Genomic DNA, 16,826 nt, shown 5'->3' with positions numbered 1-16,826 from the left:
GCATCTGGACATTTTGGGCACCTTATGCAGAGATGTCAGCCAACACTACAGGCAGGAAAGCCAATCAGGTTCTATTATGGCATTCTTTCAGCACTACTGATGCCTTAGTAGTCCTCACTACAGCTGTTTTTGGTGTGAAGCCAGTAGCTTACTCACTTTCTTATAATAGGATTTGCTGAAGCTTTCCACCCTGGTAGCTAGTTTAATGATCTATCACATGAATGCTGCCATGGAGGCACCAGGAAAACAGAAAACTGTATCATACTTACCGTAATTTTCTTTTCCTGGTGCTTATGCATGACAGCATATTGAACTCACCCAGTTCATTCCTAGTGAAGTACAGGGACTGGGCTGTTGTGTGGGTGTTAACACTTTATAGCTATGTACTGGTCCTGTGGGCGGAAGTAGGCAGGGCAACTATCACATGTATGCTGCCATGGATAGGCACCACTGTCACTGCCTGTGATGTTTACATTCCTTATGACAGCAATAAAAGTGCTAAAAAAAAAAAAATAAATAAAAATAAAAAAGCATTGAAAAAATAAAACAAATAAATAAATTAAAGCACCCCGTGCTCACGTGCAAAGGCAAACGCATGCATTGGTCCTACATGCATAAGTAAAAAGTGGTTGCACCACACATGAGGTATTGCAGCATACATCAGAGCGAGAGCAATAATTTTAACACCAACGTTTTAGCAAAAAAAGCTAATTTTGAATTGTAAACAAAAAGTGTCAGAAAAGGCTGGGTTACACGGCACAACATCATCTTTTATATTTTCTCCAAAATTTATTAATATGTTGTATTTGGGTGCACTAAAATTTATTTCACCATTTCAGCCACGGAAGGATTTGTCCCCTTAATGAACAGGTCATTTTTTGCGATACAGCACTGCATCGCTTTAACTGACAATTGCGTGGTCGTGCGACATTGTACCCAAATAAAATTTACGTCCTTTTTTTAACACAAATAGAGCTTTTTTTTTGTGGTGGTATTTGATCAGCTCTGCAGTTTTTATTTTTTTGCACTGTAAACAAAAAAAGACCGACAACTTTGAAAAAAAAACTATTTTTACTTTTTGCTATATTAAATATCCAAAAAAAAAAATATTTTTAAAAACACATTTCTTTATCAGTTTAGGCTAATATATATTCTACATTGGTAAAAAAAAATTGCAATAAGCGTATATATAGATTGGTTTGCGCAAAGGTTATAGCGTCTACAAAATAGGGGATAGATTTATGGCATTTTTATTATTTTTTTCTTTATCTTTATTTTTTTTACTAGTAATGGCGGTGATCTTCGATTTTTAGCAGGACTGCGACATTGCAGATCGGACACTTTTTTGGGACCATTGACATTTATACAGCGATCAGTGCTAAAAAATGCACTGATTACTGTATAAATATCACTGGTAGGGAAGAGGTTAACACTAGGGGCGATCAAGGGGTTAAATGTGTTCCCCAGGGAGTGTTTCTAACTGTGGGGGATGGGAATGACTGGGGGAGGAGACATATCACTGTTCGCAATTACTACGAACAGCAGATCTGCCTCTTCTCTCCTGTCAGAACGAGGATTTGTGTGTTTACATACACAAATCCCTGTTCAGGCATCGGGTTCCCTGCCATGCAGCGGGTGCGGATGTTTTTAGCATGATAGGTTTTGAAGTGGCGGGGGACACTATGTTCATGAAGTCCCTTTTGTGTAAACCGTCGGTGCTCCTCTACACGTTTTCATAAGGTTCGCATCGTATGGCCCAAGTATAACAAGTTGCACAGGCAACCTATCATGCTAAAAACATCCATTGTCTAAAGGTTGTGGCCATCGAATGCATTCTGGGCGGTTGTCTGACTGATAATGAGAGGTTCTCCTTGTGCAAACGAGAATCATCCTGGATCTATAAACTGGCCTCTCTATCTCCCAATGGGTTGAATGAAGGCCTAGAGATTCATAGTATCATCTAGACCCCTTCTGTTATCATTCCTTATTGTCCTTTCACCACCAGTTTTCAGTCTGTGTATCCTCAGGGTGTACCCATAGGTTACATACTGAGGGGAAACATATAGCATAGGATGTTTTGTATTGGGCACCACTTGTCCTACATGGCTTGCAATCACCATTATATCTTTTATTACATTTTTTTTCATCCATATACTTGTTATATATGCATGGTAATAGATAAAACACCAATTAGGTTCTCATTGGGTTTTGACACTATGAAACATGGGAACATTAATCATAAACAAATCATTGAATTAATTAACTAACGAACTTGCCTGGTTCTATCACAAATATTATTATCATTAATCTTTAGTGATTATGTACTTTTGGCTATCATACACAGTATAGTCTGTATCAAATTTACTTTTTTGAGAATCATCCTTATCATTACCAATTATTAATTATTATCATTAATTTTATTTTCATTAGTAATTACATTTTATATTTTTTATTTTATATATATATATGTATTCTGTATTCAATTCAATTTTATTTCTATATATATATATATATATATATATATATATATATATATACATACACACATACATACACACATATATATATATATATATATATATATATATATATATATATATATATATATATATATATATATATATATATATCTATCTTAATTGAGACATTTAATTCATATTCTAACCATTGTTTCTTGTACATCCTGCCTATTTTTATTGTATTCCCTTGTCTTTGCCAAATTGTTTGAAGTTTATGTATAGTAAGCCTTTGTCAGCAGGTATGCTGCAGTGGAAAAATCAATCATGGTTCCTTTAAATTTGTGATTCTTCCCGCGGTCCGCCCCTATTTAAACTCCATTTGCAGTCTATATCACATCACCTGAAGAAGGGCCACGGTCCGAAACGCATAGTCAAGACGACAGCTATCTTCCCTCTCTACTCTCCTCAGCTTGCTCTCCACCTGTTGTGCTCCAAGCTTCATTTTGAACCTGTGTTCCCTGATCGTATACCGTCACGTTCGGGTGTTCCTGTCCACCAGCTCCAGACGGTGGCTGCTCCAGCTGCCTCTCGGTCCCTCCTTTGCTTCCTGGCTGCCCCATCATTCCGCCACACATCATTGGGGATCCGATCGAGGCTCCACACTGTCCATCTGGGTCTGCACATGTTGGCTTCCCTCTTCCTAGTGACATCCAGGAACACATGAAGGTTTTGCCATCGCAGCACTGCCCCACCAAGGCAGTCCACCACCGACTGTTGCTTAACCACTTGCCTACCAGGCCAATTCTGACATTTCTCTCCTACATGTAAAAATTATCATTTTTTTTGCTAGAAAATTAAATAGAACCCCCAAGCATTATATATGTTTTTTTTTTTTTTAGCAAAGACCCTAGAGAATACAATGGCAGTCATTGCAACTTTTTTTCTCGCACGGTATTTGCACAGCAATTTTTCGAATGCGTTTTTTTTTGGAAAAAAGAACAGTTTTATGCTTTAAAAAAAAAACAAAACAGTAAAGTTAGCCCAATGTTTTTGCATAATGTGAAAGATGAAGTTACACCGAGTAAATAGATACCTAACATATCACGCTTCAAAATTGCACACACTCGTGGAATGGCGCCAAACTTCGCTACTGAAAAATCCCCTTAGGCGACGCTTTAAAAATTTTTACTGGTTACATGTTTTGAGTTACAGAGGAGATCTAGGACCAAAATTATTGCTCTCGCTCTAACGTTCGCGGTGATACCTCACATGTGTGGTTTGAACACCGTTTTCATATGTGGGCGGGACTTATGTATGTGTTCGCTTCTGCGTGCGAGCTCACGGGGACAGGGGCGCTTTAAAAAAAAAAAAATTCTATTGTTAATTTTACTTTATTTATTTTAGCTTGATGCTCCCCCCCCCAAAAAAAAAACATTTTTTTTGATCACTTTTATTTCTATTACAGGGAATGTAAACATCCCTTTTTAATAGGAATAAGCATGACAGGTGCACTTTACAGTGAGTCAATAAGACCCTACATCTCACCTCTAGGCTGGGAAGCCTGAAATAAAAAAAAACAAAAAAAAAAACGATCACCGCTTTCCAGCCGAAGCGACGCCGTTTTTTTTAATACAGAGGCTGGGCGTGACGTCATAACATTGCGCCTGGCCTCCGAACAATCATAGAGACTCCGGCGACCATCTGGTCCGCTGCAAATCTCTATGCTCAACATCTGGGGCTGGCAGATCCTGTGTCCGACTCACCGATCGTAGCAGTGAGTCGGTAGAAGCACCGGAGGGTGGCGGGAGAGGGGAAGTCCCGTAAGAACAATCAAGCGGTGAAATAGCCACTATGATCATTCTTATGGTGCACAGATTCGCTGGCTCTAAAAGACGATATCTGAAAGATGCCTGTAGCTACAGGCATCACTTAGATATCCCCGCTCAAAGCCGAGGACGTCATTTGGCGTACGGCGGGCGGGAAGCAGTTAAGGTACTGCCAAGGAGATAGATAATTGTTCATCCAATCGTGTTATTATTAAATCGGCACATGCTTTTATCTCATTGAGCATTTTAATTACTTGTGATGAAAAGTAGCAAAATGCTGCGCTGAACCCAGAAAAATATATATGAAACACCAAAAGCAGCTGACACAAAGACAAACCAAGTCCACTGAAAATACAAATACAAATAGTGCAGCGCTAGAAACATCTAACGTGTATTACGTATACATGTGAAAAGTATGTAATATAATAAATATGTAAATGGTGTGCTAAAAAACACATGCAGAAAATATAAATAAAACAACGTACAAATGTGAAAAAACCAGCAATGAAAACCAGCAATAAATAATCAAAGTGTCTATAGTGAAATATGGAACAGCAAAAAGTGGAAGTCCTGCCCTTGTTTAACCACTTAAAGACTAGCCTCATTTTGGATTTTAGGTGTTTACATGTTTAAAACAGGTTTTTTTTGCTAGAAAATTTCTTAGAACCCCCCAAACATTATATATGGTTTTTCTTCTAACACCCTAGAGAATAAAATGGCGGTCGTTCCAATACTTTTTTTTGCACAGTATTTGCGCAGCGGTCTTAAAATCGCACTTTTTTTGGAAAAAATTCAATTTTTGAATAAAAAAATAAGACAACAGTAAAGTTATCCCATTTTTTTTATATTGTGAAATATAATGTTACGCCAAGTAAATTGATACCCAACATGTCACGCTTGAAAATTGCGCCCGCTCATGGAATGGCGTCAAACTTTTACCCTCAAAAATCTCCATAGGCAACGTTTAAAAAATTCTACAGGTTGCATATTTTGCGGTACAGAGGAGGTCTAGGGCTAGAATTATTGCTCTCGCTCTACCGGTCACGGCGATACCTCACATGTGTTTTTTGACCACCGTTTTCATATGCGGGCGCTACTCGCGTATGCGTTCGCTTCTGCGCGCAAGCTCGTTGGGACAGGGGGGTTTTAAATTTTTTTTTTTAATTTTTATAATTTATTTTACAATATTTTATTTATTTTTACACTGTATTAAAAAAAAAATGGTGTCACTTTTATTCCTATTACAAGGAATGTAAACATCCCTTGTAATAGAAAAAACCATGACAGGACCTCTTAAATATGAGATCTGGGGTCAAAAAGACTTCAGATCTCATGTTTACACTAAAATGCAATAAAAAAAAAAAAAGTAATAAAAAAAATGACATTTGAAAAAATGTGCCTTTAAGAGGCGTGGACGGAAGTGATGTTTTGACGTCGCTTCCGCCCAGCAGTGTTATGGAGACGAGTGGGTGCCATCTTAGCCTCACTCGTCTCCAGACACAGGATATAGACAGATGCGATTGCCTCCGCTGCTACCGATGGCTCCGGTAAGCGACGGAGGGCACCGGATCGCGGCGATAGGGGGGGGCCCCTCTCCCGCCACCGATAAAAGTGATCTTGCGGCGAATCCGCCGCAAGGACCACTTTTATCTGAAAGCCGGCCGCCGCACGAAAACGGGATACCGGGGTTATGACAGCTAGCTGCTGCCATAACAACGATATCCTCGTTCAAAGTTTAGAAGTACATCGTCGTGCGGCGGTCGGTAAGTAGTTTTTAAGACTGTAGGGCTAGCATTTTCAGCTTCCCACATTGCCATTTTTTTTAAATCCGATTTGTGATCACTTTTAATCGTGTATGGTGTTTATTCAATAAATCCCATTTTTGACCTACACCATGTGGAGCTTCCTTTTTTCTTTCTCCATGGTTCCATATTGAAATCGCCCCACCGGATCATTCAGCTGTACAATCGGAGGACGTTCGCTGCAGTTGTTCAACTTCAATCTGCAACTACCACCTTCCACCAGTGTTCGTGGCCCACAGGACAACGTCCGGGTGGACATCACAGGAGTGTGCCCCATGCCTGTTTGACGCATTGCTATTTGCGTCCTACGGATCTGGTAAGGGTATCCATTTACTTCCATTCAACATCTGTTTACCTTGGCATCTGCTGTCTTCTTTCCATTTGAGTATCCACACGCCTTCCAGTGTCTACCGGTGCTCCCTTGTTGGAGAAGATACCCTTCTACCTTTCATTATATGAACTTCCACTCTTTGCTGTTCCATATTTCACTATAGACACTTTGATTATTTATTGTTGTTTTTTTTCACATTTGTACGTTGTTTTATTCATATTTTCTACATGTGTTTTTTAGCACACTATTTACATATTTATTATAATACATACTTTTCACATGCATATGTAATACACGTTAGATGTTTCTAGCGCTGCACTTTTTGTATTTGTGTTTTAATTATTTGACCGTTTGTCCTTTCAAGACTGTCCCGATCAGCGCTTTCAATTGTGGTTGCTCGTAAATGTTTTTAATTGTATCAACCCCCTTCCCCTGAATGAAATGTTTCACATTCTAAAGTAGTGAAGTAAGTAATATCAGCAGGTCAGCCACATACTTTTAAAAAACAATAGAGTGGAAATACAGCTTCACATGTGAAACTTAAATTGCTTGCAAGCGTGACATTTTCATCTCCAATACACTGACTTTAACTGAGCTAACTGTCATTATGAGCTAAATGTTGTGAGTGCAGTAGCAGCAACACCATCCATCTACTGTATATAGCTTAGAATAGCTATCTCTTGTCACATATGTTCTGCATGAGCTCCACCCTCCCAGGACATGCCTCCAACCAGCTAAAACTTTAGCCTTAGTTAGTCTTGCCTCCCAGCCCGCCCTTGACACAGTGTAAGCATGAAATAAGAGCAGAGAGGGAATACTATGTGCACTAAAGTAACAGAAGGCATTGAGATCATATGTAGGGATTTCTGCATGTCCTAGAAGACCTCCAGGGTATGTATTAGCCTTGTATATATGACACAACACTGTATTTTGTATGTTACTACCTTCCCCTACAGCACACAGCAAGCTGACCTCTGTCTGGCAGGTAAGTTATGAGTAATAAGAGGAACTCCTATTCTCTATGTATATGTGGGCATTGCCAGCTCTGCTAAACCAGTTAATGAGGATGAATATTTTACACACACACACACACACACACACACACACACGTGTGAGAGTGTGTAAATATATATATTTATTATATCATAAATGCACAGTATGTAGATTCCAGTGTATAGATGTATAAATGTGTATTTGTATATTTATATAGCCTTTTAGATTTTATATATAATTTATTATTTGGTGACCTTGAAACAAAGCAGGGAAAACCTGCAAGAGTTGTGCATGGATATTACCACAAGTCTGGGTTGTACACTGTTGCACAGCAGTAACATATTGCAATACATGTTTTGCATGGTTTTGCGCTGCATTATTTGGCCTCATTCACACGGGCAAATCTATTTGTACACCTGTGCGAAGGGCTATTTTTACCCGCATGGGTGGCACAGGTGCTCATGCATCCATGTGCAGGCAGTTCTATTCATGTGTATTGGAATGCAGCGTCTGCGGGGACACAGCCACTGGTCCCAATTTGACAACCATGCGGGTGCGTGCCCATGAACACACACTGTCTGCATTTGAGGACCCACACCAAGGTGACTGTCAAATTGGGACTAGCAGTTATGTTCCAATAGACATCAATGGAACTTGTGTGTGAAAAGACAGTCCTACACATAGATGTATGGACAAACCACCAAATCATCCCTTATATTTTCATCCGAAACTAAAAAAGAATTTCCAGTGAAAAACTTGCAGTGTTAGTGAACAAAGTGTAAAAGAGCACAACATTTGAAAAAACAAACACAAATGATGAAAATATATTGTGTCCAGGAATTATAATTTATAATATAGTATAGTCTATATCAGTGGTCTCCGAACTGTGGCCCCGGGGCCAGATGCGGCCCTTTGTTTGCCTTTAAGTGGCGCTTGGGACACTATTCCTCCCACTGACACCAACAATGGGGCATAATTCCTGCTACTGACATCAGCAATGGGGCACTGTTCCTCCCACTTATGTCAATGATGGGGCACTATTCCTCCCACTGACACCAAGGATGGGGCACTATTCCTCTCACTGACACCAACGAAGGGGCACTATTCCTCCCATTGATACCAATGATGGGGCACAATTTCTCCCACTGACACCAATGATGGGGCACTATTCCTCACACTGACACCAACAATGGGGCATAATTCCTGCTACTGACATCAACAATGGGGCACTATTCCTCTTACTGACACCAATGATGGGGCACTATTCCTCCCACTGACACCAATGATGGGACACTATTCCTCCCACTGACACCAACGATGAGGCACTTCTCCCACTGACACCAACGATGGGGCACTATTCCGCCCACTGACACCAATGATGGGGTGCTATCCCTTCCCCTAGTACATGTTTACATGTACTAGGCGGAGGAATTGTTTGTATTGTTTACTTCCACTGATGCCAGGACAGTTACTACTCCCAATGTTCACAGTCCGGCCCCTCAAAAGCCTGAAGGACAGTAAACTGCCTCTTGTTTTTGTAGACCCCTGGTCTATATAATCAGGTCCATTTGACATATCGGTATGGATGTCACACCACTTTCTCAAACTCAATCTTTCTAAAACTGAGCTTGTTATATTTCCTCCTTCCCGGTCCCCCCCCATGACTTTACCATTAAGATCAACAGCACAACCATTGGTCCCTCCACACATGCCAGGGTGCTGGGTGTAATCCTTGACTCTGACCTCTCCTTCAGCCCCCACATCCAATAACTGGCTAAATCCTGCCGCCTTAACCTCCGTAAAATCTCCAGAATTCGACCCTTCCTGACTAATGACACCACAAAGCAACTTATTCACTCCTTGATTATTTCCCGCCTTGACTACTGCAACTCTTTCCTTAATGGCCCTCCCTTACGCAGGCTATCCCCCCTTCCAGTCTAAAATGAATGCAGCTGCTAGACTAATACACCTCACTAATCTATCCATGACTGCTGCCTCTCTCTGCCAATCCCTTCACTGGCTTCCTTACCCCACCTTATATAATTCAAAATGCTAACCACAACATGCAAGGCCATCCACAACATCGCCCCCAGCTACATCACTAACCTCATCTGCAGATATCGCCCAAATCATCCCCTCCGCTCCTCCCAGGACCTCCGTTACCTCCTCTCATGCTCGCCTTCAGGGCTTCTCCGGAGCCTCTCCCATACTCTGGAACTCCCTGCCCCGGTATATCCGATCAGCCCCTAACCTATCCACCTTTAGGAGATCCCTGAAAACTCACTTATTCGGGGAAGCCTATCCCACACCCACCTAACAACTGTCCCTGAGCCACCCCCATCAAATCATTCCCCGCATCTATTACTTTTTGTACCACCACCCCCTCTCTTTATAATGTAAGCTCTACGAGCAGGGCCCTCCTGTCCCTTCTGTATTGAACTGTACTGTAATTGTGCTGTCCCCCCTCTACATTGTAAAGCTCTGCGTAACTGTTGGCGCTATATAAATCGTGTATAATAATAATAATTTGTGCTCCCACCCCATGCAATATCTCTCGGATAAGTGAAAGGGGCTTAAAAATATTGACGCCTTACGTAAGTGATTCAGACAATGCTTTTCTTTGCGATCCCTATATGTGGCAGGCTTTCAAGAAACAAGTAGGTATAACCTTGTGAGCTGCCACACTACTAACCTAAATAAAAACTAAAAATAAATAGAGATTAAATGTAAAAATATTAAAATAAATAAATAAAAAATAAATAAAAAATAAATAAAATAAAATAAATAAAAATAAAATAAAAAAATAAAAAGAAGGTGAAGCTGTATGAAGTGAGAAGTGAATACAGCTTCACCTTCTTCACTAAGGAGATTGCTGGTAACCAGGAGGAAATTGACATGTGATCAAAGCCCTTAAGGTGAGGGTACACCTGGTGGGGTGTGCATGCAGAAAACACCATCACGGTTTATTATGTTTGGACTGTTGCAATATTAAGGATTTTTTTTTTTGTGCAATACACGGAGCACGTGCACTTTTTCTACATATAGTTTTTGGACTTTTTATTAAGATTGTACCTTTTGTTCTATGTTTATGTTTGCATAATGGACTTTTTTTATTATTGCGATTTGGGTGCACCACACGTAGCACGTGCCCTTTATTTGTATATTATACTTTATGTTTTTTCACATTATAGGACATATGCATGAGATATTCGTTTAATCATTTTTTATTTATTTTATAGTTTTAGCGCCGCACATTTGGTATAGTAGACTTTCGAGAAACTTCCCTTATTCGGTTCCTTCTCTGTTTCTACTGTATGTTCATCCAAATTCCATCCAGCAGGTGTTGATAATATTTCTCCCTTTATGAAACATAGGTATGTAGCTCCATGACTTATTTCACCTCTCAAAGACTAATGGCCGATATCAAGACAGAAAAAAAGAATATATATATATGCATATACAATTTGTTCACCCCTTGGATGCTCACGGCAGATACCAAGAAGAGAAGAAAAATTATGCAGCGTGTTTTGATCTAATTAACATACACATACACTATTACACTGACATAACAATCAACATGCGTCTTCTCTTTAAGTTTATAAATCCCCATTGTTCTCAACAAATTAAAAACTTGTTTCACAATTGATACATAATACCCCTTTAAAACCACAATCACCAATGCTCTGGGTGAATGGAAGACTTACTGGATGAATGTGCAGTAAGGACCATACCAGGTCCTGGGGTATTACCCCTTTTCTACCAGAGGACTACCTTAATGTGTCCTCTTACCTAGATTCTATCTCCACTTCTTCAGAGTCAAGACAAGTGATCAGCCACCTATAGTCACATTTTTATCAATAAAAACATCAAAATCACCTAAAGAACACAAAAAAACAGCACTTCTGCGTGAGAAGTCATTTCCATCCCTACTCATTTCACTACACGACTTCCTCAGGATGTTACTATGCATATGCTAAGCCACCACAATTGTATAAATCTGGCATTCATTTTAAATGCATCTGTTGTCCACTCAAGGAGTACCAACTGCTGCATAAAAAAAAACATCATCAAAGTAAGAGGACATGTATAGCACCTCCAGTCCTTATGCTTCTCTGTTGTCCCCCCCTTTCCAATTGCCAGCAATTCTCAGCTCGGGAAATGAAGCTGGGAGTTACTGTGTACATACAGTAGCTCTTACATCTGCTACTGTAAATAAAAATTGTCTGATTATCGTTTATCGAAATAGAGATATAACAAACTAACATTTTTACTTTTGTACCCACCCTTTCATTCATCTGCAGATCAAAGAGATAGCTTCAACTGCAGATCCTGTCTTTTAAAGCAACCTGACAAGTAAAAAAAAAAAACAGAAAAAGCTTCTTTTTTTTTTTTTTAATATGATTTTTTATTTTTAGTTTATTAACCCTAAATATTTAATCTTTTTTTTACTTTTGTTTTGTTTATTCACTTTGTTCATGTTTTTTATATTTTTTTATTTTGCACTTTGTTTAAATGTGACCGTAAAAAAAACAACTTGATTTCATTTATACTTTAACAAAAAAATGTTTAATGCATACTCGTCAAAAAAAGAAGTGAGGTTTCTTTTAGTCCTGTTACATTTTATCCGTAATGGCCTGTACACATGGGCGGACTTTTCGGCAACAAAGGTCCGACAGTCTTTCAACGGACTTTTGACGGATTTCCAACGGACTTTCGAACGAACGCACTTGCCTACACACCATCAAACCAAAGTCCAACAGATTTGTACGTGATGACGTATGACCGGACTAAAATAAGGAAGTTCATAGCCAGTAGCCAATAGTTACCCTAGCGTCGGTTTTCGTCCATCGGACTAGCATACAGACGAGCGGATTTTTCGATAGGAACTGGGTCCGGCGGAGTTCCGACTTAAAGATTTGAAACATGTTTCAAATCTAAAGTCCGTTAGATTTTCGACAGAAACAGTCCGCTGAAACCTACACACGGTCGGATTGTCCGCCGGATTCGGTCAGTCGGACCAGTCCAGTCGAAAAGTCCGCTCGTGTGTACAGGGCATAAGGATTGCATTAAAAATCATTTCTGCAATACATACAAAAAGGATCCTTGTTTGTCTTTACATAGTTAGGTTGAAAAAAGACACAAGTCCATCTAGTTCAACCAATAAAAGAGAAAAAAAAAAACAATATACTGTAAGTATTACTTTGTATATTTGGCGAATAAACAGGTCCACAGCAGACATGTAAAAACTGTTCTGGTCCATAGGGGGTGTACTGGTGTCAGATGGGAAGTGGTCAAAGTCATAAAACATGGGAAACTGTTCATGTAATGCAGAGATGTATTAAATGTGTGTGTGTACGTTTTTCTTTTTTATATTTTGCCTTGACATACGCTATAAATCAGCTTTGGTGGTTTTTAAGACAGAATATTCAATGGGTTTTTTCAAGGTTAAAAAAGTGCTTGGAATTTCTCAGTAAGAGCTTTTATTGCATTTCTTTCTAGGTGTGCTCTATGTAAAATGTTTGCTTATTAGGTGCACACTGAGTGCATCTAGAAAGAAATACAGCGATAACTCTTACTGACAGGGCTTTGTTGATAAAGCAAGCCAGGTGACTGACAAAGCCGTGCAATCACATGTCAACACTTCAGATGAATCCAGAGCAAAGTCATTACTTGATTTGTATAACTATTCCAGGTTTGTGGCTCTAAAAATATTAAAGCTTGAAGCTGCATCACAGCCAGCCAACTGACATTTTCAGGAGAACAGTTCAGAAATGACAGCATATGTATTTTCTCAGTACAATTTAAAAAAAAAATAAAATTCTGTGCTTTCTACGAACTCCAAATTTCTGCTTTTTTGTATTCCAATAAGCTGCAAGCTGGTTTACTTCCCACCCATATCATATATTTTGGTTCCCTAAAAGTCACAAGGTTTATCCTACTCTATGTGTAGATTATATATTGATTTCAACTGATCTGCCATTAGAGGCTGTACAGCTGTACAGACTGTTTAAACAGGAGTTCTTAATTTATTTATTTTTTCCTTGTGCCATTGTTTCTATTTTATGTAATTCTGTCGCTGACTGTCATTACCCATTCAACATCTGTATCTTTTTCTGGCAGGGTTTGATTGTTGGCCTTGTGCTGCATTAATGGAGTGAAAAGGAAACTTAACAAATGGGTTTGGACAATGAGAGGAAGATCTTGGAATGTTGCTGAAGCTTGAAATATAGATTATATCACAGAACAACAGTGACTCACTTTGGGGAGTTTTGTCTAAAACACATTTTTAACTGCTGTTTACATTTTAAAAACTTGCCTTGAATTCCTTCACGTATTCCCATATGGCTTAAGTGTTTTTGTACCAACTGCAAGCATGAAGTGGCTCTGCAAACTTGATGAGTCTGCAAAGTTCTGGGTGAGCATTATGTTTTTGTATGACTTGATACCACAAAGGATTTACAGTAAAACAGTAAAACCTTGGATTGCGAGCATGATCCGTTCTGGAAGCATGCTTGTAATCCAAAGCACTTGTATATCAAAGCGAATCTCCCCATAAGAAATAATGGAAACTCAAATGATTCCTTCCACAACCATTTATTCATAAGTCCTTCAATTTATAGTCCATAAAAAAAGAGTATAGCAATGTGATAGGTTGTGTAACCATAAAATGTCCATCCACAAATGGAAGCCTCCACAAGGGGATTAGAAGCCAAATCAATCAGGAGCTACAGAGTATAAAAGAGAAGAGAGCCGCCTCTAAGTGTAGCAATATGGTTACATTTAATGAAGGTACAACATTTAGCAACTCACATGGTTGATGGTTAAAAGAGGCACATCTAAATATGCAGGGATCTTGGGTAAAGCAGTTCACTGCTGTCAGTCTGCAATCATGACCGGGAAGACTACCCTTCAGTAGAGCGATCTAAAAACGAGGCTTGGAGCGCAGCGTGAAAGGGACGACGTCTATGGCAGTGCGGAGGATGGTCTGTGGACAGCTTTACTCTGGATGCCTGCATACTTAGATGTGCCTGTTTTAATCATCAACCATGTGAGTTTCTAAATGTTGTACCTTCATTAAATGTAACCGTATTGCTACACTTAGAGGTGCCTCTGTTCTCTTTTATACTCAGTTGTGACATGACGCTACTCTTATATCAAGACATCGCTTATATATCAAGTCACAATTTTGGAAAATGTTTTTTGCTTGTCTTGCAAAACGCTCTCAAACCGAGGTTTTACTGTAAATGATTAAGTGTACTTACCCCCACCCACCTGCTGCATACGTACTGAATCTCGTAGCCTTGGCCTGTCATACTGTTTACATCCTTTGGGTCCAGTCTTCTTCCTGCTGGCTTGTGCTGACAAACTAGGTCCTTAAAGACTTCTTTGAGACTGTCTTCCTTGCATCTCCTACCTTGGGAGGCAGCCCCATATGTCTATGAGGAATGATTAAGTAGGTGCACCCAGTGCAACAAGGATTTTACAGCAGGATGTAAACAGCGTGGTGGCCGGCAGGCATGGAATGGAAGTACACAGATCTCATTTAATATGAAGAGGCAAAAAGACAAACAAGTGTTTCTGAAACATCCAGATGGATTTGTTCCTTTACTTTTCATAGTTGCACTTGAAAAATTAGAGCATTTATCATTTTAATTTTGTGCTATACAGGGTTCAGCATCTACACCCTGAGTTTGCTGTGTGTTTATAAGCTGTAGAGTTCCTAACTATTGCATAAAATGAAGTTTAGTGACTGATAAGGGAAACTTCCTTTAGGCTGGGTTCTCACCTCTGACAGATGCGGCTCCCAGCAGGGGGTCTGGTGCGTCTCTGTTCTGTTTCAGGGACGGATCAGGGCCAAATTTTTGCCTGAATTCGGCCCTGAAACGGAGCCAAAGATGCACAGCACTCCTGTGCAAGCTGCTCCGGAGATATGTGGACCGGCTCCATAGAAAGCCGGTCACAATCTCCTGTCATGTGAATTGGACGCGGGTTTCCCCACATCCAATTTGCATAGGTGTGAACCTAGCCTTAAAGGATGGCTATGGTTCTGGAACAATGTTATGTTCGAAGACAGGATGGTACTGCATGCAGGTCAAGCTTGCTCTGGTGGTGTTCCATATCTTGTATATGCTTGCAAGATATTTATATATTTATTTCAGGTACTTGTATAGCACTGTCAATTTATGCAGCGTTTTTGCATATACAGTACATTGTTCATTTACATCAGTCCCTACCCTCAAGGAGCTTACAGTCTAAGGCCCCTAACTCACATTCATACCTATATACTAGGGCCAATTTTGACAGGAGCTGATTCACCTACCAGAATGTCTTTGCGGTGTTGGAGGAAACCGGAGTACCCAGAGAAAACCCACGTAGGCACAGGGAGTACATTGCAAACTCCAGGCTGATAGTGTTGTGGTTGGGATTCCAACCAGGGACTCTTTTGCTGCTAGGTGAAAGTGCTAACCACTACACCACTGCGCCGCCCATGTTGGGATGCTGGATACGTTTTTGAGGCTTTTTAGCAGCATACCTGTTCATGCACATAACTGTACAGCATGCATAGCCTGTGAAAACACTTTCAAAGATCATCAGCTGCCATGTACTGCTGTCCATTGAGGTGAATTAGTAGATGTGGCTTAAAGCACCCGCATGGATGTATGCTTTGAACACACACTGGGGTTGATTTACTATCTCCATTCAGAGCATATGTCTGTGCATCCCCTGTATGGCTGTGTGCATGAAGCCTAAGGTGGAGAAAGTGTTTTTTTAACAAATTTGCATAAAGTTGACAGCTTGTCGGTTGTATCCACCAGAGCATGTCGGTGGTATTGTTTCAATGTATCTTGGATATAGTGAAAAAAGTGTGCTGCTTCTTGCTCCTCCTTGATATCCCAAAAGGCAACTAAATACTGCCTATTACCTAAATCGCCCTTTCTCAACCTTTTCCACACAGAGGAACCCTTGAAATAACTTTCTGGTCTCAGGGAACCCCTGCTAAAAATGACTATATCTACAATTTATTATACATTATACAATTTTTGTTCAATTTCCTTTAACTATGTAGTGCAAGGGCCTGGCTGATTGCATACAATTTGAAAGTGTTTAGGTTTGACCTCATAATATATGGTTTTGGTAAAGGAAAGTTGTACAAGAACATTGTATAAAAATTGTATAGTGTGTAGCCAGCTATACGCTTGCGGTCATTAGGAAGAAATACCTTAGAGTCAGAAATTGCTCATTGCTCAAGGAACCCCTAGCAACCTCTAGAGCAGGGGTCTCAAACTGGCGGCCCTCCAGCTGTTGCGAAACTACAAGTCCCATGAGGCATTGCAAGGCTGACAGTTACAAGCATGAATCCCATAGGCAGAGGCATGATGGGACTTGTAGTTTCACAACAGCTGGAGGGCCACCA

General features: G+C 39.9%; 1 protein-coding gene and 1 long non-coding RNA gene across 5 annotated transcripts in view; one reads left to right on the top strand and one right to left on the bottom strand.

The window, feature by feature from the left end:
• LOC141101797 (uncharacterized) overlaps positions 1-14,870 on the bottom strand; it is a 218,948-nt gene extending 204,078 nt beyond the window's left edge. For both annotated transcript variants that reach the window (XR_012235024.1, XR_012235023.1), the window contains exon 1: positions 14,674-14,870. This is a non-coding gene — a long non-coding RNA (uncharacterized lncRNA). The remainder of the gene's footprint in view (positions 1-14,673) is intronic.
• Positions 7,179-16,826, top strand: part of LOC141101795 (multidrug resistance-associated protein 1-like) — a 511,330-nt gene continuing 501,682 nt past the window's right edge. For all 3 annotated transcript variants that reach the window (XM_073591130.1, XM_073591129.1, XM_073591132.1), the window contains exons 1-2: positions 7,179-7,309; positions 13,532-13,826. In XM_073591130.1, coding sequence (XP_073447231.1) covers positions 13,785-13,826 — 42 coding nt within the window. In that variant the 5' untranslated portion in view covers positions 7,179-7,309; positions 13,532-13,784. The remainder of the gene's footprint in view (positions 7,310-13,531; positions 13,827-16,826) is intronic.

This window comes from Aquarana catesbeiana, linkage group LG06 (assembly GCF_042186555.1).
Source record: "Aquarana catesbeiana isolate 2022-GZ linkage group LG06, ASM4218655v1, whole genome shotgun sequence".
Lineage (NCBI taxonomy): Eukaryota > Metazoa > Chordata > Amphibia > Anura > Ranidae > Aquarana > Aquarana catesbeiana.
Note: the sequence above shows the minus strand (reverse complement) of the source record. Positions and strands in the feature narration are given on the sequence as shown.